The 25,663-nt window shown below is 42.7% G+C and overlaps 2 protein-coding genes across 10 annotated transcripts in view; one reads left to right on the top strand and one right to left on the bottom strand.

Annotated features, from left to right (window-relative positions):
- Positions 1-13,977, bottom strand: part of Cdk12 (cyclin dependent kinase 12) — a 111,218-nt gene extending 97,241 nt beyond the window's left edge. For 7 of the 9 annotated variants that reach the window (XR_016538346.1, XR_016538347.1, XR_016538345.1 and 4 more), the window contains exons 1-3: positions 13,752-13,977; positions 12,292-13,352; positions 3,974-4,861 (exon numbers count right to left, since the gene is read on the bottom strand). Coding sequence is in view for 4 of the 9 variants with exons in the window: in XM_090350759.1 (XP_090206885.1) it covers positions 3,974-4,861; positions 12,292-13,337 (1,934 nt within the window). In the remaining 5 variants the exon portion in view is untranslated. Of the gene's footprint in view, positions 1-3,973; positions 4,862-12,291 lie in introns of all 9 variants that reach the window. The other 2 variants (XM_090350761.1, XM_090350760.1) reach the window with 2 other exon arrangements.
- Positions 13,978-18,026: 4,049 nt separating this feature from the next.
- Positions 18,027-25,663, top strand: part of Med1 (mediator complex subunit 1) — a 47,410-nt gene continuing 39,773 nt past the window's right edge. The window contains exons 1-2 of the mRNA XM_090350754.1: positions 18,027-18,267; positions 25,531-25,637. Coding sequence (XP_090206880.1) covers positions 18,243-18,267; positions 25,531-25,637 — 132 coding nt within the window. The 5' untranslated portion in view covers positions 18,027-18,242. The remainder of the gene's footprint in view (positions 18,268-25,530; positions 25,638-25,663) is intronic.

Raw genomic sequence — 25,663 nt, 5'->3', positions numbered from 1 at the left:
ATCTGAGGATCGAAGTTCAAAGCCTGCCTGGGCACTAAAGTCCATGAGACTCTTATTTTCAATTAACCGCCAGAAAACCAGAAGTGGTGCTGTGGCTCAATGGGGAGGACAGTAGTCTTGAACTGAAGAGCTCAGGGACAATGCCCAAGCCCAGAGTCCAAGCCTCAGGTCTGGCCAAAAAAAAAAAAAAGTAAATTTTCAGATTCAATTTTCTTAACCCTTCCAATTTATTGAGAGGAAAGGACAAGTCTTGTGCCATGTACATCTTTAGAAAAAGATATGGGCAGTCAATGTGGCATGCAACCTGAGGCCTACAAGTAAACCAGTACCCACCCTCCCTTTTGTTTAGGGATTGAGGCTTGAACTCAGGAATTAATCTCTTGCTCTTTCTACTGGAGACGTCCTCTACCATCTGAGCCATACTGCCTCTTCTGGTTTAAACTTCGCTTTTCTATTCTCTCATGTTACCAGGAGAGTTATAGAAAATTAAGAATTTCAATACCTCTCCAATGTTTCCTATTTAAAAAAAGAAAAAAAAACTATAAAAGCCAGGTACCAGTAGCTTATGCATTATAATCTTAACTCAAGAGGCTAATATCTAAGGATCATGGTTCAACGACAACCAGAACATGAAAAGTCAAGAATCTTATTTCCAATTAACCAACAAAAATCCAGAAGTGGTGCTGTGGTTTAAGTGGTAGAGAGCTAATACTGGGGGAAAAAAGCTCAGAAGACAGTGCCAAGGTCTTGAGTTCAAAGCCCCAGGACTCAAATAATCACATACATACACACACACACACACACCCATACACACAAACACACACACACCCATAAGGGCATGAATGAGAGGTGTTTTACATGAATAATCACTAGAATAGTATCCTTTATAATATTTTTGTGTGTGTGCCTTTACTGGGGCTTTAACAAGGGGCCTCACACATTCTTGTTAGGCTTTTTACTCACAGCTGATGCCCTATCAACATTTAAATAAGCACCATTTACTGATTATAGTCTATGTTTTAGTAAATAAAACGATTTATATGTCATTCTCTTAATTTAAGCTGCTGTAGTCTCAAGAAAACAAAGTTGGGAGGAATATAAATAGTCTTTTATCTAACTTCAAGTTGTCTTTTACAAAGTTCTTTTTAAATGAGACGGGGCAGTGTCCTGGGATTTGAACTCTAAGCTTTCTAGCTTAAAAATGCTCTGTCACTTGAACCACAGCTCCATTTTCAACTATTTTAGAGGGCAGGAAGGGAGGTTAATTGGAGGCAAGGGTCACACATATTTTCCTGTCTGAGCTGGCTTTGAACCACAGCCCTCAGATCTCAAGCTTCCTAAGAAGCTAGAATTGCATGTACTCGTCACCGGTGCCCAGGCAGCAAAGGTTTTTATATTTTATGTAAAAAATAGAAACAGCCGGGCACAGTGGCTCACACCTGTAATCCTAGCTACTTAGGAGGCTGAGATCTGAGGATTAAGGTACAAAGCCAGCCCAGACACAAAAGGACCTGAGACTCATCTCCAATTAACCTCTAGAAAATGAGAAGTGAGGCTTGGGAAAGAGTTCAAGGACAGTACCCAGGCCGAGTTCAAACCCCATGACTCACAGGAAAAAAAAAAAAAAAAAAAAGAAAGTAACAGCTGACATATGAATACAATATCAGGAGCCCCAGTTCAAGATCCAGGATTGTTTATATATACATATGTGTGATGTGCAATACATAAATATTATATATGTGTGTATTGTGTTTCTACATATTACATACATATGTATATATACACACACATATATAATTGATCATGAAAGAATATAGTCCAACAAAATAAGACATTTTCAGGATCAGAATCAATATACAACAAAACAGTGAGTTTTATTCACTAATGCTTCACCACACACACATATACACATACGCACACATGCACATGCAAATAAGCAATGAGTAGTCTTAGTCTGCCTTCCTCCTCAATCTGAAAGATACATGTTTTCTATCAAAATTATTGCACCCCAGGAAATCTGCATTCTATTCTGACATGTTATACACAGATTTTTTTTTTGGGGGGGGGAGGGTGGGTGGGAGTACTGGTGATCAAACCCAGGATGGTGCACTTACTAGGCAAGTACTTTGCCACTGAGTTACATCCCAGCACTATATAGGTTTTTAACTATGAGAAAAATATTTCATTCAAATTACTGATATAACCTAGAAAGTAATAGAGGCACATGTAATCCTAGCTACTCAGGAGGCTGAGATATGAGGATTGTGATTCAAAACCAGCCTTGACACTAAAGTCTGTGAGACGCTTATCTCCAATTAACCTCTAGAAAATGGGAAGTGGTGCTCAAGGGACAGGGTGGTAGCCTTGAGTTGAAGAGCTCAGGGACAGTGCCCTGGCCCAGAGTTCACATCCCACAATGGACAAAAAAATAAATAATAAAGGTTTGGGAACTACTTTGGGATATAAGATTATAGTATTTATTTTTGTGCTTATAATGAAAAAAATTATTGCAGTACATGCCACTTATACCCTAGAGAATAGAAGGCAAGAATCTCAATAGAAAAGCCCATAACAAAAATTGTCATAGTATATGGAAGTGCTAAATCATGTTTTTGTGTGTGTGTGTGTATGATTTTTGCCAAATGATTTTCAAAATTATCCTGACCCCACTCCCAAATACTCCATGCTTCATAGTATTTCAATTCTTAATACTCAAAGGACTCACTTAATGTTCTTTCCATAATCCCACTGAGAATTATAGTCTAGCAAAAACTCTACATATTGTTCTTTCACTTGTTATAGGGTAATTAATTTTTTTTGCCCCTTTTCCAGTAAGTCTAATCTGAACTCAATTAGGAGGAAACAAAACAAAAAGCCCAGTTGTAAGATATTTCAGGAAGCCAGGTACTGGTAGCTCTCCCCTATAATCCTAGATACTCAAGAAGCTGATATTTGAGGATTGTGGTTCAAAGCCAGCCAGGGCAGAGAAGTCTGTGAGATTCTTATCTCCAATGAACTACTAAATAAATAAATAAAAAATAAAAAGGTGTAAGTGAAGCTGTGGCTCAAGTGGTAGAGCAATAGCCTTGAAAAAGTTCCAGGACAGTGCCCAGGTCCTAAGTTCAAGTCCCAGGACTGCCCCCCCAAAAAAGGGGGGGGGACATTTTATGACTGGCTAAATGTTATTGACTACTTAATAAAAAAACTTTAATCCAAATTAACCTTACTAATAAATGTACTAAAAATGTACTAATAAATGTATTAAAAATTCTTCCCAAGTAATAATATTATAAATATACACTTTTCTACCCAAAAGAACAAAGGCACTTCACATTCACAAAGCATTTGAAATGGCCATACATTAAAGTAATTTTGACAAAGTTTAAAAAGAGAAATATGGACAAGCATGGGGCACATACTTATAACTTCAATATTTGAGAGACTGAAGTAAGAAGATCATGAGTTTAACACCAGTGTAGGAGCTGGGCTCTTGTAGCTTGTACCTCTACTAATACTACATCCCAGTCAGTAAAGCCCATTAGACTTTTTTTGGTCTATTGTGGGGCTTGAACTCTGGGGCTAGGCACTGTCCCTTGAGCTCTTTGGCTCAAGGCTATCACTTGAGCCATAGTGCCACTACTGGTTTTCTGGTGGTTAACTGGTGATAAGAGCCTCAAAGACTTTTGTGCAGGGCTGGCTTTGAATTGCCATCCTCAGTTCTCAGCCTCCTGGGTAGCTTGGATTACAGTCATAAGCCACCCACACTGGTTCCAGGAGATTCTTACCTCAAATTAATCACCAAGAAGCCAAAAATAGGGCTGTGGCTCAAGTGGTAGAACACTAGCCATGAGCAAAAACCTTCAGGGACAGAGCCTAGGCCTTGAGTTCAACCCCAGGATAAGAACAACAATAACAGAAAAGAAAACATATTACTTCGAAGAGAGTTAATTTTCCCAGTTTACTATGGACTTACCTATCCATGTCATCATCCCCAGGTAACAAGGGCGGAAGGGGCAGAGGCGGCAATGTTGAAGTTTTCAGGTGTGGAATAGCAGCCGTCACTGATACTGGAGTCTTGACAGAAACCTGTACAGGGGGCTGAGAATTTGCCTGAGAGGACAGAGTAGATGTCCTACTTGTATGAGTAGAAAGAGGCAAAGTTGAAGTACTAGAAACAACAACGTGACTAAATACTGGTTGGGGAGGAGGCAGAGGTGGTTGTGAAATAGTTGGTAATGGAGGCAAAGGTGGTAGAGGGGGTGTCTGAGGTGGAGGTGTAGTAGTTGGTAAAGGAGGAGGAGGAGAAGTAATTGTGGGTAGAGGTGGAAGGGTCTCCTTTTCTGAGGCCTCTGTTTCCTTTACAAAAGCAATCTCCTCTTTTGATGGCACAGTTTTAGAGTCTTTTGTTCCCTGTACTTTCAAATCCTTAACAAAAAGATGCTTCTCAGAGTTATCATCTGATTTTACCTTCCCTGTATCTAAAGAATTTTTGACCTCTGTGTTTGGTTGCGTTACATTTACAAGTTCAGTATCTGTGGCAGATTTTTCCAATTTTACTCCTCTGGGCAACTTTTTAGACTCCAAGCCTGAATCTTTAGTATCTACTGAACTGTTCTCTTTTTTAGGAAAAATTATAGGTGAACTCTTGGATTCCTTCCCGTCCATTTTTGCTGCAGCAGCAGCAGCTGCTCTTTCCTTCTTTTTTCTACTAAGCTCAGCTCCCAGGCTGGAATTCAATGGAAGCCTAACAGGTGAGATACTGGAATGACGACTTCGAGACCCGGATCTCTTCTTTTTACTATGAGAAGATGAATGTCTTGAATATGCAGGACTTCTGCTTCTAGACTTCATGGTTTTCCTACTAGAAAAAGAAAAAAACAGTTATAAATGATTAGTGAGACAAACTACAGAGAACTTTAACTTTAAGCCCATTCTAAACTAACATCAATCTAAAAATAGATATGACATAAAAAACAAAGTCTGAGAAAAGTCCAATATAAAGAAGCCTAGATACAACAACTAAATGTAATGAATGTGGTACCAAATATAGGATTCTGAAACACAAAATGAGAATGAGATAAAACTAAATAATCTAGGGACGAGAGTTTGGCCTAGTGGTAGAGTGCTTGCCTAGCGTGCACAAAGACCGGGGTTCAAGGCCTTGGTAGCACATGAACAGAAAAAGCTGTAAGTGGTGTTGTGGTTCAAGTGGTAGAGCACTTGTCTTGAGAAAGCCCAAGGACAGTGCTCAGGCACAGAATTCAAGCCCCAGGACTGGCAAAAAAAAAAAAAAGAAAATAAATTAAATAATTTAAAACAAATTAAGTTAATAATTATGTATCGGTATTGGTTATCTGCAACAAAAGTACCACATTAATCTAAGATGCTAACAACAGAGAAAACTAGATGCAGGAGACAGAATTCTCCATATTATTTTCATAATTTTCCAAACAACCTAAACTACCCCAAAAATAAATTTAATTTTGCCAGTCCTTGAGCTTTCTCAAGGCTAGTGTTCTACCACTTGAGCCACAGCACCACTTTCAGCTTTTTCTGTGCATGTGGTACCAAGGAATTGAACCATGGTCTTCATGCATGGTAAGCAAGCATTCTACCACTAGGCTACACTCCCAGCCACAAAGTAAATTTAAGAAAAAACTTATCTCACATAAAAAATGTTTTAATTATTTAACCCTAAGACTTTTTTTTTACTTATTTAACTGAAGGAAGATGGACCAGTATTTTTTTTCCTGAATCTCAGAAAACAGCCATATTTACAATGCTTATTTTTATATTTTTTTGTTCTACTCTTTAATAAAGTGAAGCATGAAGCCCTACTCTAAGGGCTAAGGCCTAGCTCAAGTGGTTAAGTGTTAGAGAGCACCTACCGACTAAGCACAAAGGTCTGTGTTCAATCCTTAATATTCCCACTCTCCTAGAGTCATACTGTTTAGTGCAGGTAGCTTGTACCAATTAGGAAGCTAAACTTTTAAAATTAGGCAGGTATCCAAGAAAATGTTTCTGCAGTCCCAGGCCATAATAAATCTGTGCCTATAGAAAAATATGAAAAAGCCTGGCACTAGTGGCTCATGCCAATAATCCTAGCTACTCAGAAGGCTGAGATCTGAGGATCATGGTTCAAAGCTAGCCTGTACAAGTCTGTGAGACTCTTATCTCCAATTAACCACCAAAAAACAGGAACTGGTGTTGTGGCTCAATGTGGGAGAGCACTAGGCTTGAGCTGAAGTGCCTAGGCCCAGAGTTCAAGCCCCACAACACCAACAACAACAAAAATTACAAATATACAGAAGTTAGAATTTACAAACAGACAAAACAGTATATTAGCGGTTTTCAAAAACCCAGTAGTTCCTAGTATTTCAGTTGTTGTTTGAGGAAGGATATCATTATATGGTCCAGGCTGGCTCATACCTATTACCCTAGCTAATCAGGAGGTTGAGGTCTGAGGAACATGGTTGAAAGCTAGCCTGGACAAAAACCATCTGTGAGCCTCCAATTAACTAGCAAAAAGGCTTTACTAGAGACATGGTTTAAGTGATAAAGTGCCAACCATGAGCAAAAAGCCAAGGGAGAGCATAATGCCCTAAGTTCAAGTTATCCAACCCCCCACGCAAATTAGTTAAAATATAAAATTACTTTCAGAAGCTGGGTATGGTAGTACATGCCAGCTACTTAAAGAGATAGAAGCAAAAGGACTGCAAGCTCAGAACCAGCCTGGGTGGTCATCTACACTCTATCCCAAAAACCAAATGTTTAAGAGCATGGCTTAAGTGATAGAATACTTCATATTGAAGGCACTGGTTTCAAACCTCAGTAACACCGACACATAGACACAAGCAAATACAGAAACAAAACAAAACTGGATTCAATCAAAAGTACTAAAAAACAAAAACAAACAGCAACATACTGAGGGTGAACGAGGGGCTCATGCCTGTAACCCTAGCTACTCAGGAGGCTAAGATATGAGGATTGTGGCATGAAGCCAGCCTAGGCAGGAAAGCCTATGAGACTCATATCTCCAATTAACCTATCAAAAAAGCTGAAAGTGGAGCAATGGAACAACTAGCCCTGAGCAAAAAACTCAAGGACAGCTGGGCGAGGTGGCTCACGCCTGTAATCCTAGCTACTCAGGAGACTGCAATCTGAGGATCAAGGTTCCAAGCCAGCCCAGGCACTAAAGAATGTGAGACTCTTATCTCCAATTAACCACAAGAAGATGGGAAGTGGGCAAGGCTCAACAGGTAGAGTGCTAGAGCAGTAGCCTTGAGCTGAAGAGCTCAACAGCACCCAGGCCCAGAGTAAAAAATAAATAAATAAAAGCTCAGGGATAGTGCCCAGGACCAGAGTTCAAGCCCCCAAAATGGAACACAAACACACAAACACAAATGTAAAGATTTATCAAATGTCTATTCACTCTTTAAAATACTAATATTGGGAGTTTGGCTTAGAGGTAGAGTGCTTGCCTAGCATGTACAAAGACTTGGGTTTGATTCCTTGGTACCACATACATAGAAAAAAGCCGTAAGTGGTGCTGTGGCTCAAGCACTGGAGTTCTAGCCTTGAGAAAATCCAAGGACAATGCTCAGTCCCTGAACTCAAGCCAAGGACTGGCAAAAAAAACAAAAAACTAATATTCCGGGCTGGGAGTGTAGCCTAGTGGTAGAGTGCTTGCCTGGTATGCACAAAGCCCTGGGTTTGATTCCTTGGTACCACATACACAGAAAAAGCCGGAAATGGCACTGTGGCTCAAATGGCAGAGCACTAGCCTTGTCCAAGGGCAGCGCCCACGGCCTGAGTTCAAGCCCCAGAACTGGTGCAAAAAAATATAATAATTAAATAAATTAATTAAAAATTAAAAAAAAAACTAATTTTCCCTTGGCTAAAATATTTTCTGCTTGAAGTATACCTAAGAGAAAACATCTCTCAGAGAAAATGTCTAAAACCATAAATACTAATACAAATACTATACACAAACTATTGTTTCTTTAGTTTTCTAGAATGATTAAATCTTCCTAAAGAAGTCAGACACCAGTGGCTCATGCCTAAAATAGTAGCTCAGGAGACTGAGATCTGAGAATTTAGTCAAAGATAACCTGGACAGGAAAGTCCATGAAACTCTTATTTGAAATTAATAACCACAAAAAGGTACAAGTGGAGCTGTGGCTCAAGTGGTAGAACAATTAGCTTTGAGCAAAAAGCTCAAGGAGAGTGCCTAGGCTCCCCTCCCCCAAGTTCATGTCCCAGAACCAGCACCAAAAACAACAACAAAAAGAACTTTCTAAAGAACTCAACAAACTCTTAGCTTATTGAACAGAAGCCTATTATAAATAGGACAGTTGGATAGCCATCTTCTTTCTTTTCTTTGGTGGATTGTGGGGCTTGAATTGGCTTGGGCACTGTCCTGGAGTTCTTCAGCTCAAGGCTACCGCCCTACCCTCAAGCCAAGCCCCACTTCCCATGTTCTAGAGCTTAATTGGAGATAAGAGTCTCAGGTTCTTTTGTGCCCTGGCTGGCTTTGAACCTCGATCTTCATTACTCAGTAGCTAGGATTATAGGTGTGAGTCACCGAGCCCTGCTTTGTGGTTATTTTTAGTGATATGTATTATTTATTTATTTATTTTTGCCGGTCCTGGGCTTGAACTCAGGGTCTGAGCACTGTTCTTGGACTTTCTCAAGGTAGAGCTCTACCACTTGAGCCTCAGCACCACTTCCAGCTTTTTTCTGTGTATGTGGTACCAAGGAATTGAACCTGGGTCTTTGTGCATGCTAGGCAAGCACTCTACCCCTAGGTCAAACTCCTGGCCCGTGATATAAATATTATATTCCAAGTCTACTAAAAAAATAAGAGGGAACAATTAGGTTAACATGGGGAGCATTAAATAATGTGTGTACAATTACAAATGTACAGTGCTAGCTGGATGCTACTGGCTCATGCTCTAAGCTCAGTAGGCTTAGATCTGAGGAGGATTCAAAGTCAGTCAGGGAAACAAAGGTTTGTGAAATTCCATGTCCAGTCAATCAGCAAAAAGCAGAAAGTGTAGGTATGACTCAAGTGGTAATGGGTCAGCCTTGACCAAAAAAGGCAAGCAAGAACATTAGGCCTAAAGTTCAAGTTCAAGCCCCAGTACCACCATCAGCATGCATACCCAAACACGTGCATGCATATACATGCACAAATGTGAAGCGCTTGCTTAACATGTAAAAGACCCTTGGTCCAATCTCTAGACAGACACAGACAGACAGACAAGCAGGCAGACAGGCAGATACACACACACACTCCTCCCCTGAACTGTTACTTTCCAACCATTTGAAACCCAACTGCTGCTACTAATTCCCACTGCTAATATAATGGATGCAAAGATACATTTCTTTGTGTGTGTATGTGCCTGTCCTGGGGCTTGTGCTCAGGGCTAACCTCCACTGCTTGAGCTACAGATCCACATATGTTTTTGTTTTTTGATATCTAATTAAAGAGATTCATGAACTTTCCTGACTGGGCTGGCTTCAAACTTTGATCCTCAACAGTCCCTTGAGTAGCTAGATTACCAGTGCCAAACTACCAAACTAGATCCATTTCTAAGGAAACATTCCTTTTTTTTTTTTTTTTTTGCCAATCCTGGGCTTGAGCTCAGCGCCTGAGCACTGTCCTTGGACTTTCTCAAGGATAGAGCTCTACCACTTGAGCCTCAGCAGCACTTCCGGCTTTTTTCTATGTATATGGTACTGAGAAATTGAACCCGGGTCTTCGTGCATGCTAGGCAAGCACTCTACCACTAGGCCAAACTCCCCGCCCCTCCTTTCCAAAATTAATTAATTAATTAAACAAACTAGGATTTGAACTCAGGGCCTTGCACTCTTTCTGGGCTCTTACCACTCAAGTGTGGCTCTCTACTACTTAAGCTATCCTCCAGTTCTGGCTTTTTGCTGGTAATCATTGAGAGTCTCTGGGATTTATTTGCAGAGCTGGCTCCCAAACTTGATCCTTAGATCTCTGATATGGCTAGGATTATAGATGTGAGACACCAACACACACTCTCTCTCTCTCTCTCTCTCTCTCTCTCTCTCTCTCTCTCTCTCTATATATATATATATATGTATATATATATATATACATATATATATATATATACATATATATATATATATATAAAACCGTACCACTTAAAGAGACTGGGACAGGAGGATCATGAATTCTAGGCCTATTTGAGTTATATAGTGAAACTATCTCAAATATAGAAAAAGAAAACAAATGTTATGAGAATATTTCCTAGGTTTCCTTTCAAAACTATTTAACCTTATAAATGCTATATTTATGACTTATGTATTTCACCATGAATAAATCTTACTACTTATCTTCCCCCCCAAAAAAAATATGGTATTCTAGTAAACAGTATACATATTAAAGTGTACTGATACCTGCAATTTTGAGATTAAACAAAAAATTGGTAGGAGCATAAATAGATATGTGAGCAAATATATGGTAAATATGAACTATAGAGTAAGGGAAGGGGGGGGTACTGTCCAAAAAGAAATGTATTCCTTACCTGACTTATTTAATTATAGCCAATGTATACATCACCTTTATAATAACAATTATAAAAGTTTTAAGACTGGGAATGTGGATTAGTGGTAGAGTGCTTGTCTTGCATGCTTGAAGCCCTGGGTTTGACTCTTCAGTAATACATAAACAGAAAATCCTCGAAGTGGTGCTGTGGTTCAAGTGCTAAAGTACTAGCCTTGAGCAAAAAGCTCAGGGACAGTGCCTAAGTCCTGAGTTCAAGCCCCAGGACTACCAAAAAGTAAATAAATAAAATAAAAAATAGTAACTATAAAATCTAGTTGTTGGACATAGAGGTGTTTATTATAAAATTTTCAACCTATTTGACAATCTTTATACTAAAATGGGGAGAAAATATAAAGAACCTTCAGCCATTGACAAAAACTCTGAAGTTTGAAAAATTCATGAGTTTTTGAATAATTATTAACTTAATGTCAGCAAAAAAAATACACTGACATACAAAACACATGCAGTGATTTTTTTTTCAAAGTAATGTTAATTTCTCTACCAGTGTTCACTACACAGAATTTGCTGAGTAAAAGGTATTATACTATACATTTCATATTAATTCTCACAACAAACCTAGAAGTAGGTAGTTATTTTCATTTTACACATGAAGAAACTCAAGCATGGAGAAATTAAAAAATTTGCCAAAGATCACAAAGAAATATTAGGATTCTGCTCAAATATGACTATAGCTCCTCATCTGCTCTTGTGGGCAGGGGAGGTGAGTCCACAAAAGAGGTACTTATCATTACCTAAGAACAAAAACACAATTTTCCACAGATAATTTACACTAACACTGAAATTTAAAGCCAATACGATTTTGTCAAAAAATACAGACACTATCATGACACTTTTAGCAGATTTTGAAAATTGCCAGTGGTACAGGAAAAGGTCCTGAGAAAAACTAAATTCTCCTTGAAGCCAGTTACTATCAAGCTATATAATGTCAAAAGGAAAATGACCTAACTAGCTGAATTTTCACTAAAACATTAGTTAAAAGAGGGCCCTTCCGTTAATTAAAACAATTAATTATGATTAAGCAATGAATACACAATTGGTAAGATGACCTAGGCAAACAGTCCTGAATTACACAAATGAAAATGTGTAACTTCTTGTTTCCAGTTAGTGCCAATAAAGTTTAAGCACTCATACCAAGGTGATTTTTTAATATTTAAAACTAAGCAGGGAAGGGCTGGGAGTCTGGCCTAGTGGTTAAAGTGCTTGCCTTGCATGCACGAAGACCCGGGTTCAATTCCTTGGTACCACATACATGCAAAAAAGCTGGAAGTGGTGCTGAGGCTCAAGTGGTAGAGCTCTAGCCTTGAGAAAGTCCAAGGACAGTGCTCAGGCCCTGAGCTCAAGCCCAGGACTGGCAAAAAAAAAAAAAAAAAGCCTAAGCAGGGAAATCAGTAACAACACTATGTAATTCACTAGGCTTCTGCCTAGATTTTTCTCACAGAAGCTTACAACTTCCCAGCAGCTTCCCACTATTTGGGGAGTACCTACCTTTAGAAGATGGAGCCATGTGAAATGTTTAGTTCTTAAACTCTGGATTTCAGGGGAGACCAAATTCATCACCTACCCTCATCAATAGCCAAACTAACTAACATGATCACTGGGGGCTTCCACAAAACGTTGTCATGACAAATTGCCAGTTCCTATATACCCCAACCCCCATCTTTCAGAAGAATGGTAATCAAATAGCTCACCTGGGAAGTGGACTCCGACTCAGAGACCGCTTGCTTAGGAAAGGGCTGCTGGATCTTCTTCGCCCGTAGGGGCTGGGAGACCTTCCACTGTAAGAGCCACTCCTTTCATAGCTGGATGACCGTCTGCGGCTGTAGGGACTCACAGACCTCTGTCTCCTACTGTAGGGACTGGGCGAGCGGGTGCTGGACTGGTAGGCAGAAGGTTCTTTGTAAGGTGGGCTGACAGACTGCCTTCTTGAGGTACTTCCAGGACTCTTCTTGTAGGTATCATAATTGCTCGAGGTGTGAGATCTTGGGGGACTAAGGTCGTAATCTTGCCCGTAAGAAGCTCCTGAGGGGCTGTCATCTTGTTTGGAGCTGTCAGACCATTTCCTGTGGGGACTCCTAGACCTCCGCTTGGGACTATCCACTGTTTTGTAACTTTTGGGTGTTTCTCTTTTCCGATGACTTTTACTCCGGTCTTTGTGTCCAGACTTCAACTCGCGTTCTTTCCGCGTCTTCTCCTTATGAAGTTTGGATGACCTGGATTCCTTGCTACTGCTTTTGGCTACCTGTGCCTTCCCGTAGTCATCATTCTCCTCATTTAACCGCTTGGAACTTCCTGACACACGGTCCTTCATCGATCCTGACTTACTGGAGACTTCCTGGTTTCTTTCTTTTTCGGTCTGTTTAGTTTTTAGTAAGTCCCGGGAACGCCTGTGCTGGTGATGACGGTGTTTGTGCAGGCGATCACTCCGATCCGTTCCACGACGTTCATCGTTGTCCCTTCGGTCTAATTTGAAGGCCATGTCATCAGAAAAGGTGTCGGAATCCGAGCTGATGTCATCGTACTCCACCAAAGGTTTGATAATTGTGCCCAAGGAAGCTGCTTCGGGGGTCACCAACCCCACGTCTTTGGAGTGCTTGGACTTATGCCGCTTGTGCTTCGACCCCAAACGGTGACGCTCTCTGCTGTTGGAGCTGCCACCTCCGGAAGACGGCTGCAAAGTTCCAGAAGCTCCTCCACTCCCGTCCTTCTTGCCCCCATGTCTCTCTGAATTGGGCATTCCCTTTCCCCTGGCCTGAAAAAGGGGAAAAAAGTTCCCCAGCACTCCCAAAAGTAACCCCCACCCTCCCCCCCCAACTCCACGCCCACCAAAGCGCCCCTACAAGGGGGAGGGGAGGGAAAGGACAGTAGGCCAGGCTCCTCCTCCCTCCCTGCTCCTCAGCACCCTCCTACATGGGGGGGGAGGGGGGAACCGCGAAAGAGCGAGGGGAGGAATGAACAGTTCCTCGGCAGTGGAGTTTGGAAACCACGGGCGGCTGCTCGAGTCTGCCCCCCTCCCCCGCACCCCTCCTCCGAGCTAATCCTCGGGCCCGGGCGCTGAGAAGGTCGAGGAAGTAGGAAGGCGACGGCCCGCGGCTGTGAGGCCGACTCCGGCTGTGGGGCCCTGTGAGGACTGCGCCGGCCCTTCCCCTACCCGGTAGCCCGGCTGGGGGCAGCCTCCTGTCGCCTGGTCCCGCAGCCTAGATGCTTCACTCTCCCTTCGCCCCTTGCTCCTGAAGGAGCCCTTTCTCTAGCCTCCGCCGCACCTCAGTACCCCCCTCTCGCTCTCTCGCTCTCTCTCTCTCACACACACACACACACACCTTCGCTCCCTCACACAGACTCAGTCACACACTAGCTTAAACCGAAACGGCACTTGAAGGAGGGGGGAGGGGCGGGCAGGCCCAGAGAATATCGCGAGAGCCTGGCGGACTCTCGCGAGGTTTCTGCGCGGCCCTTCCACCTCTCCCCCCCCCCACACACACGTCTTGATGAAACTACGCGAGAACAGGAGCCACCAGCGCAGCCCGTTACACTCTCGCGAGAGGTGCACGCCTCTCGCCCCCTCCCCTGTTAAAACAGACGCAGCTAATCCTGCCTCCCCAAACCTTGAAGCCATCAAGGTGGAGAACTCCTTTCGGCTTACTGGACGGCCATAGTCTCTGAGCTAGCAATGTATTCCTAGCTTTCCTGACGCAGAGGACGAATGCGGAGACATTCCAACACCAAGTGCCTGAATTGTCAACCATTCTCACCGAAGTGGCCCCTGGCGTTTTGCGTACGTTTTCTATATAACCCTCCAAGACTTACTGCCTCGCCGTTATTTTACAGATAAAGATCCCAGCCTTAGGGACGTGAGTTTCAGGTACTCAAGCAGAACAGCAAGTGCCCCAGCGCTGCCTCAAAGTCACGTTTGCCCAAGGCTACAAGAGTTCTTTCCTTGGGTGGCACTACCCCCACTCTTCCAATTTAACCGACTAGCTCGACTACCCAGCCTCTGAGATGGGCCTGTGGCTCTCCAGAAAATGATGATCTTTCATCCTCATGCATTCCACGGACGAACTAGAATTCTAAGTTGCTAATGGCCTCTTATCCCCACACACCCACCCCGCTTCGGCAGGGGCTCCAACTCAGGACCTGGACGCTGTCCTCTGTGCAGGGCTAGCGCATGACCAACTTGGAGCCACAGCTCCACTTCCAGTGATTTGTTACGTTTTGTTTTGTCAGTCATGGGATTAGAACCCTGGGCATGGCGCTGTCCCTGAGCTCTTCAGCTCAAGCCTACCGCCCTAACCTTGAGCCACAGCCCCATGGTTAATTGGAGATAAGAGTCTCTGGTCTTTTTTTGGGTCCGGACTGTTTTGAACCTCTTGAACCTCGATCCTCAAATCTCAGCCTCCACAAGAGCTCGAATTACAGACCTGAACCACGATGCAGACTTCTCTTCCAGGGTTTTTTTATTCTTTTTTTTTTTTTTTTTTTTTTTTTTGCCAATCCTGGGCTTGAGCTCAGGGCCTGAGCACTGTCCTTGGACTTTCTCAAGGCTAGGGCTCTATCACTTGAGCCTCAGCACCATTTCCAGCTTTTTTCTATGTATGTGGTACCGAGGAATTGAACCCGGGTCTTCGTGCATGCTAGGCAAGCACTCTACCACTAGGCCAAACTCCTGGCCCCTCTTCCAGGGTTTTTGAATGGTTAATTGGAGATGAGAATCACAAGGGGATTTTCTGCTAGGGAAGGCTTCAAAATGCTATCATCAGAACTCGGTCTCTGAAGTAGCTAAGATTACAGGTGTGAGCCACCTGCACCCAGTTTGGTCTCTCATTTTTACTTCTCAAAACTCTAGTGGTACAGTGTTGCCTTGCATGCATGAAGTCCTGGGTTCAATTCCTCAGTACCACAAACACAGAAAAAGCTGGAAGTGGTGCTGTGGCTCAAGTGGTAAAGCACTAGCCTTGAGCACAAAGATAGGCTCAGGGACAGTGCCCAGGCCCTGAATTCAAGCCCCAGTACTGGAGTGGGATGGAACCTCTACACAGTAGTTGGGGGCTGATGGCTCACTCCATCCTGTAATCCTACTTAAGAAGCTGAGATATGAGAATCCCGGTTCTAAGCCAACCCTGACAGGAAAGTCCAAGGAACACCCTCCCCCCCCCCACACAAACACATGTTCTTGTGTGCCATGACTAGGGCTTGAATTCAGGGCCTGGGCACTGCCCCTTAGCATTTTCCACTTAAAACACTCTACCACTTGAGCCACACCTCCATTTATGAGGTTTATGGTTTTTTTTTTTTTTTTCTTTTTGGTGAAGGCTTAAACTCAGCACTTGGGTGCTGTCCCTGCAATATATATATATATATTTTTTTTGCTCGAGGTTAGCACTTTAGCACTTGAACCACAGCTCCACTTCTGGCTTTTTGGATAGTTCATCAGAGATGAATCATACAATCTCATAGACTTTCTTGCCCAGGCCAACTTTGAACAGTGATCTTCCAGATCTCAGTCTCCAGAGTAGCTAGAATCACTGGTGACAACCACCACGCCTGTCTTTACTTCTTCCATTTTTATTTGGTTTGGGATGTGTGTGTGTTTAATTGGAGATATGTGTTTGAGACATTTCTTGTCTTTTTGTCTTTCTTTCGTTCTTCCTTTTTTTGTGTGTGGGTCTTGGGGCTTAAACTTGGCCTGGATGCTGTCCCTTAGCTCTTCAGCTCAAGGCTACCACCCTACCCCTGGGCCTGGGCATTGTCCTGGAGCTCATCAGGTCCTGGTTACCGCCCTACCCTAGCGCCAAGCCCCATTTTCTGTTTTCTAGAGGTTAATTGGAGATGAGTGTGACGTCTTTTTGTGGCACTGGGGCTGGCTTTGAACCTTGATCCTCAGCCTCCTAGTAGCTAGGATTACAGGCAAGAGCCTCTGCACTAGGCTTGTTTGAGGCATTTCTGCCTGGTCTGCCTTCAAATCATAATCCTCAAATATCAGCCTACTGAGTAATGGTACAGACATGAGCCACCAAAGCCTGGCATATTTTGCTTTTCCTATTCATAAGTGACCCAATACCATGGTTTTTGTTGTTGTAGTAGTTTTAATCAAGAATAATAGAGTTTTTTTTAATTTTATTTTATTGTGAGGATACTGTATAGAGGAGTTAGTTACATTCATCAAGTGGTGGGTACATCATTCTCGAAGTTTCTCATGTTTTTGTCCCCTTTTCCCTTCCCACACAATACCATGTTTTGCTTTTTCTATTCACAAATCGCCCAATACCACTTGAGCTACACATCTTCACTTTTTACATTTTTCATTTATTTATTTATTTATTTGCCAGTACTGGAGCTTGAACTCAGGGCCTGGGCACGGACCTTGGACACTTTTTGCTCAAGGCTAGCACTATGCCACTTGTTCCACAGTGCCATTTCGAGCTTTTTCTGTGTATGTGGTTCGGGGAATCGAACCCAGGCCTTCGTGCATGCTAGGCCACGCTCCCCACACCTTCACTTTCTTGTGTTTCTGGTTAACTGAAGGTACAAGTCTCGGATTTGTTTGTCCTGATTGATTTTTGGATCCAAGTCTCCAGGCTGGTCCTCCACAAGAGGCAGGTTTTTTTTTTCTTTTTTTTTTTTTGCCAGTCCTGGGCTTGAGCTCAGGGCCTGAGCACTGTCCTTGGACTTTCTCAAGGCTAGAGCTCTACCACTTGAGCCTCACCACCACTTCCGGCTTTTTTCTATGTATGTGGTACCAAGGAATTGAACCCGGGTCTTCATGCATGCTAGGCAAGCACCTTAACCACTAGGCCAAACTCCCAGCCCAAGAGGCAGTTTTTAATTTTGCATTTTTAAATTTTTTTTTGGCCCATCCTGGAGTGAACTCAGGGCTTTCCTCAAGGCTAGAGCTCTACCACCTGAGCCACAGCACCACTTCTGACTTTTTCTATGTGCGTGGTACCGAGGAGCTGAACCCGGGTCTTCGTGCATGCTAGGCAAGCACTCTACCGCTAGGCCACACTCCCGGCCCCCTAATTTGCAAAAGGTTCAATTGACAAACGTGAGAATCGAAGTTTGAAACCAGCCTGGATACAAAGTCCATGAGACTCTCACTTCCTCTAAGCTATCAAAAAAGCTGGAAGGGAAGCTGTGGGCTAAGCGGCGGAGCGCCGGCTTTAAGCTTTTAGGAACAGAGCCTAAGTCCTTGAGTTGAAGTGCAAGCACAGGCACACGTTTAAAAAGAAACGACGAACACGGAACTCCACCGAATTGAGGCTTCAGTATCCAGGGACAGAATCCTAACCAACCAGTAGGGAAGGCGGGCGGGGGGAGGAGGGGGTTACAAGAAGCCTCGCGATAACTCGGTCTTAACCAGTCAGTTTACGCGAGATTTTTTTTTTTTTCTGGTGCTTTGCCTCTTCCTAGGTCTCGCGGGATCACGTTTAATCTCGCGATCTCTGGGAAGTTCCGTTGGGGAAGATGGCGGCGGCCTCGAGCACCCTTCTCTTCTTGCCGCCCGGGACTTCTGATTGAGCCTTGTTGGGAAGCGTGGGGATTGCTAATGCCCTGCCCCTGAGGATTCAGTCCCTCTGGATCCTCTGCTGGTGGCGGTGAGAGGTTTGTCCTCTTGTGGCAGACATAGGCCTTCACTGCTGTCAGGATGAAGGCTCAGGGGGAAACCGAGGGTGAGTGACTGGGGTTGGGGGGGAAGGGGTGGGACATAATTGGGGATCAGCAGTCCGTGAAAGGGGAGTGGAGGCCCTGGCCTAGACAGGCCACTTCCTGGAGAGCAGAGTCCAGGGGGCGGAATAGGTGTTAAATTCCGATACTGCCTTGCCTGCTGATGGCTGAGGTCCAACTCTTAGGTGATGGACGAGGCCTTCCAACTTCTGTGAAGGTTTGTTGTACAACTTAGGAACCTTGAATTCAGCTCAGGATACTTTGAACCTGAAGCGGTGGGAGGCACGGCCCGTGAATGACAAGAAAACAAATGGATTACATTTCGTCCCACAAGAGATATCTGCGTGGTGGGTGATATGAAAACAGCTGCACAGGACAATGTGTAACGTTCTGGATGCTGTTTTGACACACTAAAACAGATTTAGGCCCTTTTGATATTAAAAAGTACCTGGCCCCCAAAATGTCATATCCTGTGCTGTTGTAGTTAAAAAAAAAAAAAAAAAAAACTGTGCTTAATTTCATCCTTCGCATAGCTAAACTAACTCAACCGCAACATTTCCTCCTTGACTAAACCTACCTTTGAGCATGCTTCTGTTAACACTGCTTGCTTAATTGCTATTCTTATGTTTACTAGTTTACTCTGTGCTTGATACTCTGTGCCTTATTTATTTAGCTGTATATAGTCTCTCTCACATAATAGTTGTTCAAAAATGTTCAATTAGAACATTAAAGTAAAGACATAAGCAAACTTCTCCAAAGAAAAGTACATTTTGAAGAAAAAGGTAAGAGAAATGGATTCCTTGGGCACAAAAAAGATGACAACTGTAGAAGGGAAACCTTATGAAGCAGGAGATTTTGTTAGTTGGTATTCAATTTTTTTGGTCCATTTGGTCCATTTGACCTCTGGGACTGGACCCTGTCCCTAAGCTCTTCAGCTCAAGGCTACCACCCAGTTTGCTAATACACTTAGGATTGTACTTGAGTAAATGGCTTTAAAGTATTGACAAATATATGCCAAACTTTGTAAGCTGGCTGAAATAGACCCCAGTCCATTTTTCCCCTGAAGATGAAAGATCACTAAAATTTTGATTGGTTTGTTTGTTTGTTTGTTTTTGCTAGTCCTGGGACTTGAACTCAGGGCCTGACCATTGTCTTTGGGCTTTCTCAAGACTAGTGCTCTGCCACTTGAGTCATAGCACTATTTCCAGCCTTTTCTATGTATGTGATAGCAAAGACTCAAACCCAGGGCTTCATGCATGCTAGGCAGACATTCTACCACTAGGCCAAACTCCTGGCCTAGAATCTTGTTTTATACAGGTTGTTTTTTTTTTGTTGTTGTTACCCTGACTGCTTAACTCTAATGAACTGAACTGATTTTGTAATGCCAGCATCAACTCTTTCATGTTCTCCCCACAATTGATGTTTAGTAATAATGTCTCTTCTGTCTCTGCCTGCCTGCCTGCCTGTCTGTTTCTTTGAACTCAGGGCCTCTTTCTCTGCTTTCTTTCTCATATTGGCACTCTACTACTTGAATTACACTTCAGCTCAGCATTTTTTTTTCTTTTTTTTTTTTTATGGGTCATGGGGCTTGAACTCTGGGCTAATGCCTTACCCCTTGAGCCACAGCCTCACTTCCCATTTTCTAGTGGTTAATTGGAGATAATATTTTCACGAACTTAGTTCTTGGGCTAGCTTTAAACCTAGATTCTCAGATCTCAGTCTCCTGAGTAGCTAGGATTACAGGTGTGAGCCATGTGCCAGCTCTTTTTTACTTTTTTCTACCAAAAATATGTTTTTATTTATTGTTGTTCATTGATGGTTATCTCCACATTAACTTAACATACTTAGCCACAGATATCATTTAAAGCATATTTATTCATCTTCAGTAGACCATAGAATGAGTCTGTTCATAGTAGGCAGTTCAAACTTAGAGGAGGTTTGAAGGGTTTAGGAGGCACATTCATATGCTTAGTCCAGGATCTGGTCTTTTCTCTGATGGAAACCAATTCTTTGATTATTGATCTCTTTTCTGTTGATGTAATTTTAGTGAAATTCAGATAGGAAAAAGTGTGGACTGCAAATAGATTCTTTTCTTCCCCCCCTCCCTTTGCTTGAGACAAGATTTTGCTGTGCAGCTGAGGCTGGCCTTGACCTCATTATATAGCCCAGACTATACAGAGGTGGCTCACCCCTGTAATCTTAGCTACTCAGGAGGCTGAGATATGAGGATCATGGTTCACATCCAGCCTAGACACTAAAAAGGTGGCTCAAAGCCATCTTGGGCACTGAAAAGTTGGAGAGACTCTTATCTCCAATTAACCACCAGAATACTGGAAGTGGGGCTGTGGCTCCAGCTGTAAGGCCATAGCCTTGATCTGAAGAGCTCCGGGACAAGGCCCAGGCCTAGGGGTAGGGCGGTAGCCTTGAGCTGAAGAGATCAGGAACAACCCCCAGGCCCAGAGTCCAAGCCCCATAAAGGACAAAAAAAGAAAATAGATGAACAAAACCAAGTATAGGAAAAGTATGTTAAAATGTATGCTTAAAATATATCATGCAGGGCCGGGAGTTTGGCCTATTGGTAGAGTGCTTGCTTAGCATGCACAAAGACCGGGGTTCGACTCCGGTCTTTTGGAAAAAAAATCCAAAAGAGGCGCTGAGGCTCAAATGGTAGAGCTCTAGCCTTGAGAAAGTCCAAAAACAGTGCTCAGGCCCTGAGCTCAAGCCCAGGACTGGCCAAAAAAAAAAAAAAAATCATGCAAAGCCAGGTGTGGTGGCTGGCTCACACCTGTAATCCTAGATGCTCCAGAGGCTGAAATGTGAGGATCGATGTTAAAAGCAGACCAGACACCAAAGAACGAGAGACTCCTATCTCCAATTAACCTCTAGAAAAGGGGAAGGGAGTTTGGCCTAGTGGGACTGGGATTGGATTCCTCAGTAGCACATACATAGAAAAAAGCCGGAGGTGGTGCTGAGGCTCAAGTGGTAGAGTTCTAGCCTTGAGAAAGTCCAAGGACAGGGCTCAGTCCCTGAGCTCAAGCCCAGGACTGGCAAAAAAAAAAAAAAAAAGGAAGAAAAGGGGAAGTGGGGCTGTGGCTCAAGAGCAGGGCAGTAGCCTTGAGCTGAAAAGCTCAGAAACAATGCCCAAGCCCAGGGGTAAGGCAGTTGCCTTTTGCTGAAGAGCTCAGGAACAATGCCCAGGCCCCGAGTTCAAGACCTATGACCACCCCGCCCCCCGAAAAAAAGATCATGCAAAGGATTTAATGCATAGTAATATGATTAGAATCTTTTTTGTTGTTGAAAACAATATGGTTCCCATGTTTCCGTAAATTTCATGTCTTGTCAGCAAAAATATATTTTAAGCCTCTTGGGATGGCACATATCTATAATCTCAGTATTCAGGATGATAAATTTGAGGCAAGCCTGGTCTGTATAACTCAAAAGAACAGAAACAAGCTGGGTGATAATAACTCATGCCTATAGTCCTACATACTTGGGACCAATATCCAGGGGATATTGGTTTGAGGCCAGCAGGACAGGAAAGTCCATAGCACTTCATCTCCAATAACTAGCAAAAAGCTGATTTGAGGCATGGCTTAAGTTGTAGAGGGCCAAACAAGCAAGCAAGCTGAGCAAACCTTGAGTTCAAACCCTGAAACCCGCAAAATAATAGGAAAACACGCATGTGTTAAGTGTATGTATATATACACATACTCATACACTCTGGATGTTGTATTGTAAACTTAATCCCAACTACTACCCACATGGCTGAGGCAGGAGGATTAGAAGATTGCTGGAGCTCAGGAGTTCAAGGCCACATTGGCAACAAAGCAAGAACCTGTGTCTTAGACAAATAATAAAAATAAAGTACAGAAATAATATATATATATATATATATATATTTGTTATTGTTGTTGTTGTTAGTCGTGGGGCTTAAACTCTGGGCCTGGTTGTCATCCCTGAGCTCTTTAACTCAAGGCTAATGTTACCACTTGAGCCACAGTGCCACTTCTGGTTTTAGGAGGATTCACTGGAGATGAGACTCCTGGACCTTTTGTGCCTCCCTTTTTAATTTTTTTGTCAGTTGTGGGACTTGAACTCTGGGTCTAGGAGCTGTCCCTGAGCTCTTCAGCTTAAGGCTACTGTTCTACCTCTTGAGTCATAGCCCCACTTTGGTTTTCTAGAGATTAATTAGAGATGCGTCTCAGGCTTTGTAGTGCTCAGGCTGGCTTTGAACTGCAATCCTCAATTCTTAGCTTCCTGAGTAGCTAGGATTACAGGCATGAGCCTCAAGAACCTGGCCCCAAATAATACTTTTTTTCCCCCCAGTCCTGGGGCTTGAACTCCAGGCGTCACCACTGTCTTTGGACTTTCACAAGGCTAGAAGCTCTACCACTTGAGCTACAGCACTACTTCTGGCTTTTTTTCTATGTAAGTGGTACCAAGAATCGAACCCGGTCTTTCTGTATGCTAGGCAAGCACTCTAAAACTAGGCCAAACTCCCAGTCCCCCAATAACATACTTTTTCTTTTTCTCTAGTGGATCATAGGGCTTGAACTGGGCCTGGGCGATGTCCCTGAGCTTTTTAGCTCAAGGCTACTGCCCTACCCATGAGCCAAGCCCCACTTCCTGTTTTCTAGAGGTTAATTGGAGATAAGAGTCTCTGGTTGTTTAGTGCCCAGGCTGGCTTTGAACATTGATCCCCAGGTCTCAGCCTCCTGACTAGGTAGGATTACTGGAGTGAGCCATCGTGCCAGCTAAAGATTTTATTAACATTCATTTTTTTATATCATATTTCAAATGTCAAGTTTAACAAAAACATTCAAGAATGGGGTCTCTATGTGCAATCACTGGCAAATAAATTTTAGAACAATTAAGCTGAGAGTTTGTATGTCATAGATATATGTCAATCTATGTAATATAACATTATGTCTATAGAGTATATATCCCATCATAGATTTTCATGTCTATGTAGTTGTATTTATATCTCCAAGATCATGTCAATAACCTTGAATACCTAAGTGTTGAGTCATTGCTCTTGTATTGTTTGGATCTAATATCCACATATGAAGGAGACCATGCGCCTTTTATTTCTTTGGTCTTGACTAATCTCACTCAACATGATGTGCTCTAGTTTCATCCACTTTCCAGCGAATGCCATTATTTTATCTTGTCTGATGGCTATATAGAATTCTATTGTATATATGTATCACATTTTTTTGCATCCATTCATCTGTAGTGGGGTAAAATAATATTCTTTTTTTTTCTTTGGCCAGTCTTGGGCCTTAAATTCGGGGCCTGAGCACTCTCCTTAGGCTTTCTCAAGGCTAGAGCTCTACCACTTGAGCCACAACTCACGCTTTTTTCTATGTATGTTGTTGCATGCTAGGCAAGCACTCTACCACTAGGCCAAACTCCCGGCCCAGAAAAATAATGTTCTTAAAAATATTCTTATGAAGATTTTTTTTTTCCAGTCTTGGGGCTTGAACTCAGAGCCTTGGCACAGTCCTCGGACACTTTTTGCTCAAGGCTAGGGCTCTGCCATAGGTCACTTCTGGCTTTTTCTGTTTGTATGGTACCAAGGAATTGACCCAGAGCTTCCTACATGCTAGGTGAGCACTCTACTGCTAGGCTGTGCTGCCAGCCCCGCTTCCCCCGCCCCCCCCAGCAGTGGTTTTGTTTAGAGACAAGTTCTCCCTGGGTAGCCTAAGGCTGTCCTTGAATTTGTCCTGAATCCCACATGGACCTTGAACTCATAATCCTCCTGAATCAACCTCCTAGGATCTGAGATTGTAGATATGTATCACCATGCCCAGCCTGGCTTTTTTTTTGTTGCTTTTGAAGTAAAACTACAGGAAAATATTTTAATTGAATGATGAAATTTGAAGATTTCTTTTGAAATAAAAATTATATATTATTGATACTATTAGTATTTTATATTATCATACATATTTACATAAAATATATATGTATACCTTTAGCACAATTTGCCACATGAATGCCTCACTTTACCTTCTTATAAATGTTTTTCATTTCACAAATATTTCTTGGAAACCCACTATTGAAAGATTAGCTTATTTGTATATTAGCACTGGCTATGGGCTGGGAGCATGGCCTATTGGTAGAATGCTTGCCTAGCATGAAATCTGGGTTCAGTTCCTTGGTACCACATATACAGAAAAGCTGGACGTGGTGGTGTGGTTCAAGTGGTAGAGCACTAACCTTGAGAAAGTCCAAGGCCAGTGCACAGGCCAAATTCAAGCCCAGGACTGGCCCCCCCCCCCCAAAAAAAAAGGCAAAGCACTGACTTAACCAGTCCATTATTATTGGACATTTTGAATCATTTCCATTTATTAGGTATCAAATAATGTTATAATGCACTTTTTTTGTGTGTCGGTCCTGGGGCTCGAATTCAGGGCCAAGGTCACTCTTCCTTAGCTATTTCAATCAAGCCTGGTACTCTACCACTTGAGTCATACTACCGCATCTTGCTTTATTTTTTTTGGCCAGTCCTGGGCTTGAACTCAGGGCCTGTTCTTGGGATTTCTCAAGTGTAGTGCTCTACTACTTGAGCCACAGCACCACTTCTGGCCTTTACTATGTATGCGGTATCGAAGAATCGAATTCAGGGCTTCATGAATGCAAGGCAAGCACTCTATCACTACACTCCCAGGCCCCCATCTTGCTTTTTGCTGGTTGGAGATAAGAGTCTCTCCTGGGCTTTTCTGTCTGCACTGGCTTTTTTTTTTTCTTTTTTGTTAGTTGTGGGACTTGAACTCTGGGCCTGGGTGTTGTCCCTGTGCTCTTCAGCTCAATGCTGCTGCCTACACCTTGAGCCACAACACCACTTCCGTTTTCTAGTGGTTAATTGGACATAAGAGTCACACACTTCAGTGCCTAGGCTGGCTTTGAACCATGATCCTCACATCTAAGCCTCCTGAGTAACTGGGATTACAGGTGTAAGCCATCACGCCCAGCTTAGACTAGCTTTGAACCACCATCCTCAGATCTCAGCCTCCTTATTAGCCAGGAATACAGTGTGAGTCATCATTGCCCAGCTACAATGGACATTTTACAAGTACACTTTATGATAGTTTTACTGATAATCGCCAAAAATTGAAAAATGAGCCAAATATCTGTGAAAGAATAAGCAGATTTTATTGTACACATTGGAATACTATGCAACAACGTAAAGAAACTAAGTACTGATAACCCATGTGAAAGGACTTGATATGCAACAGTTTCTAATTGTTTTCTGATTTATATTTTAGAGTCAGAAAAGCTGAGTAAGATGAGTTCCCTTTTGGAACGGCTCCATGCAAAATTTAACCAAAATAGACCTTGGAGTGAAACCATTAAGCTTGTGCGTCAAGTCATGGTGAGAATTATGGTGAAGTGGTAAAA

The sequence above is a fragment of the Megascapheus bottae genome, chromosome 17 (genome assembly GCF_031878675.1).
Source record: "Megascapheus bottae isolate mThoBot1 chromosome 17, mThoBot2.hap1, whole genome shotgun sequence".
Taxonomy (NCBI): Eukaryota; Metazoa; Chordata; class Mammalia; order Rodentia; family Geomyidae; genus Megascapheus; species Megascapheus bottae.
The sequence above is the reverse complement of the archived record's forward strand: the minus strand, read 5'-3'. Positions and strand labels throughout refer to the sequence as shown.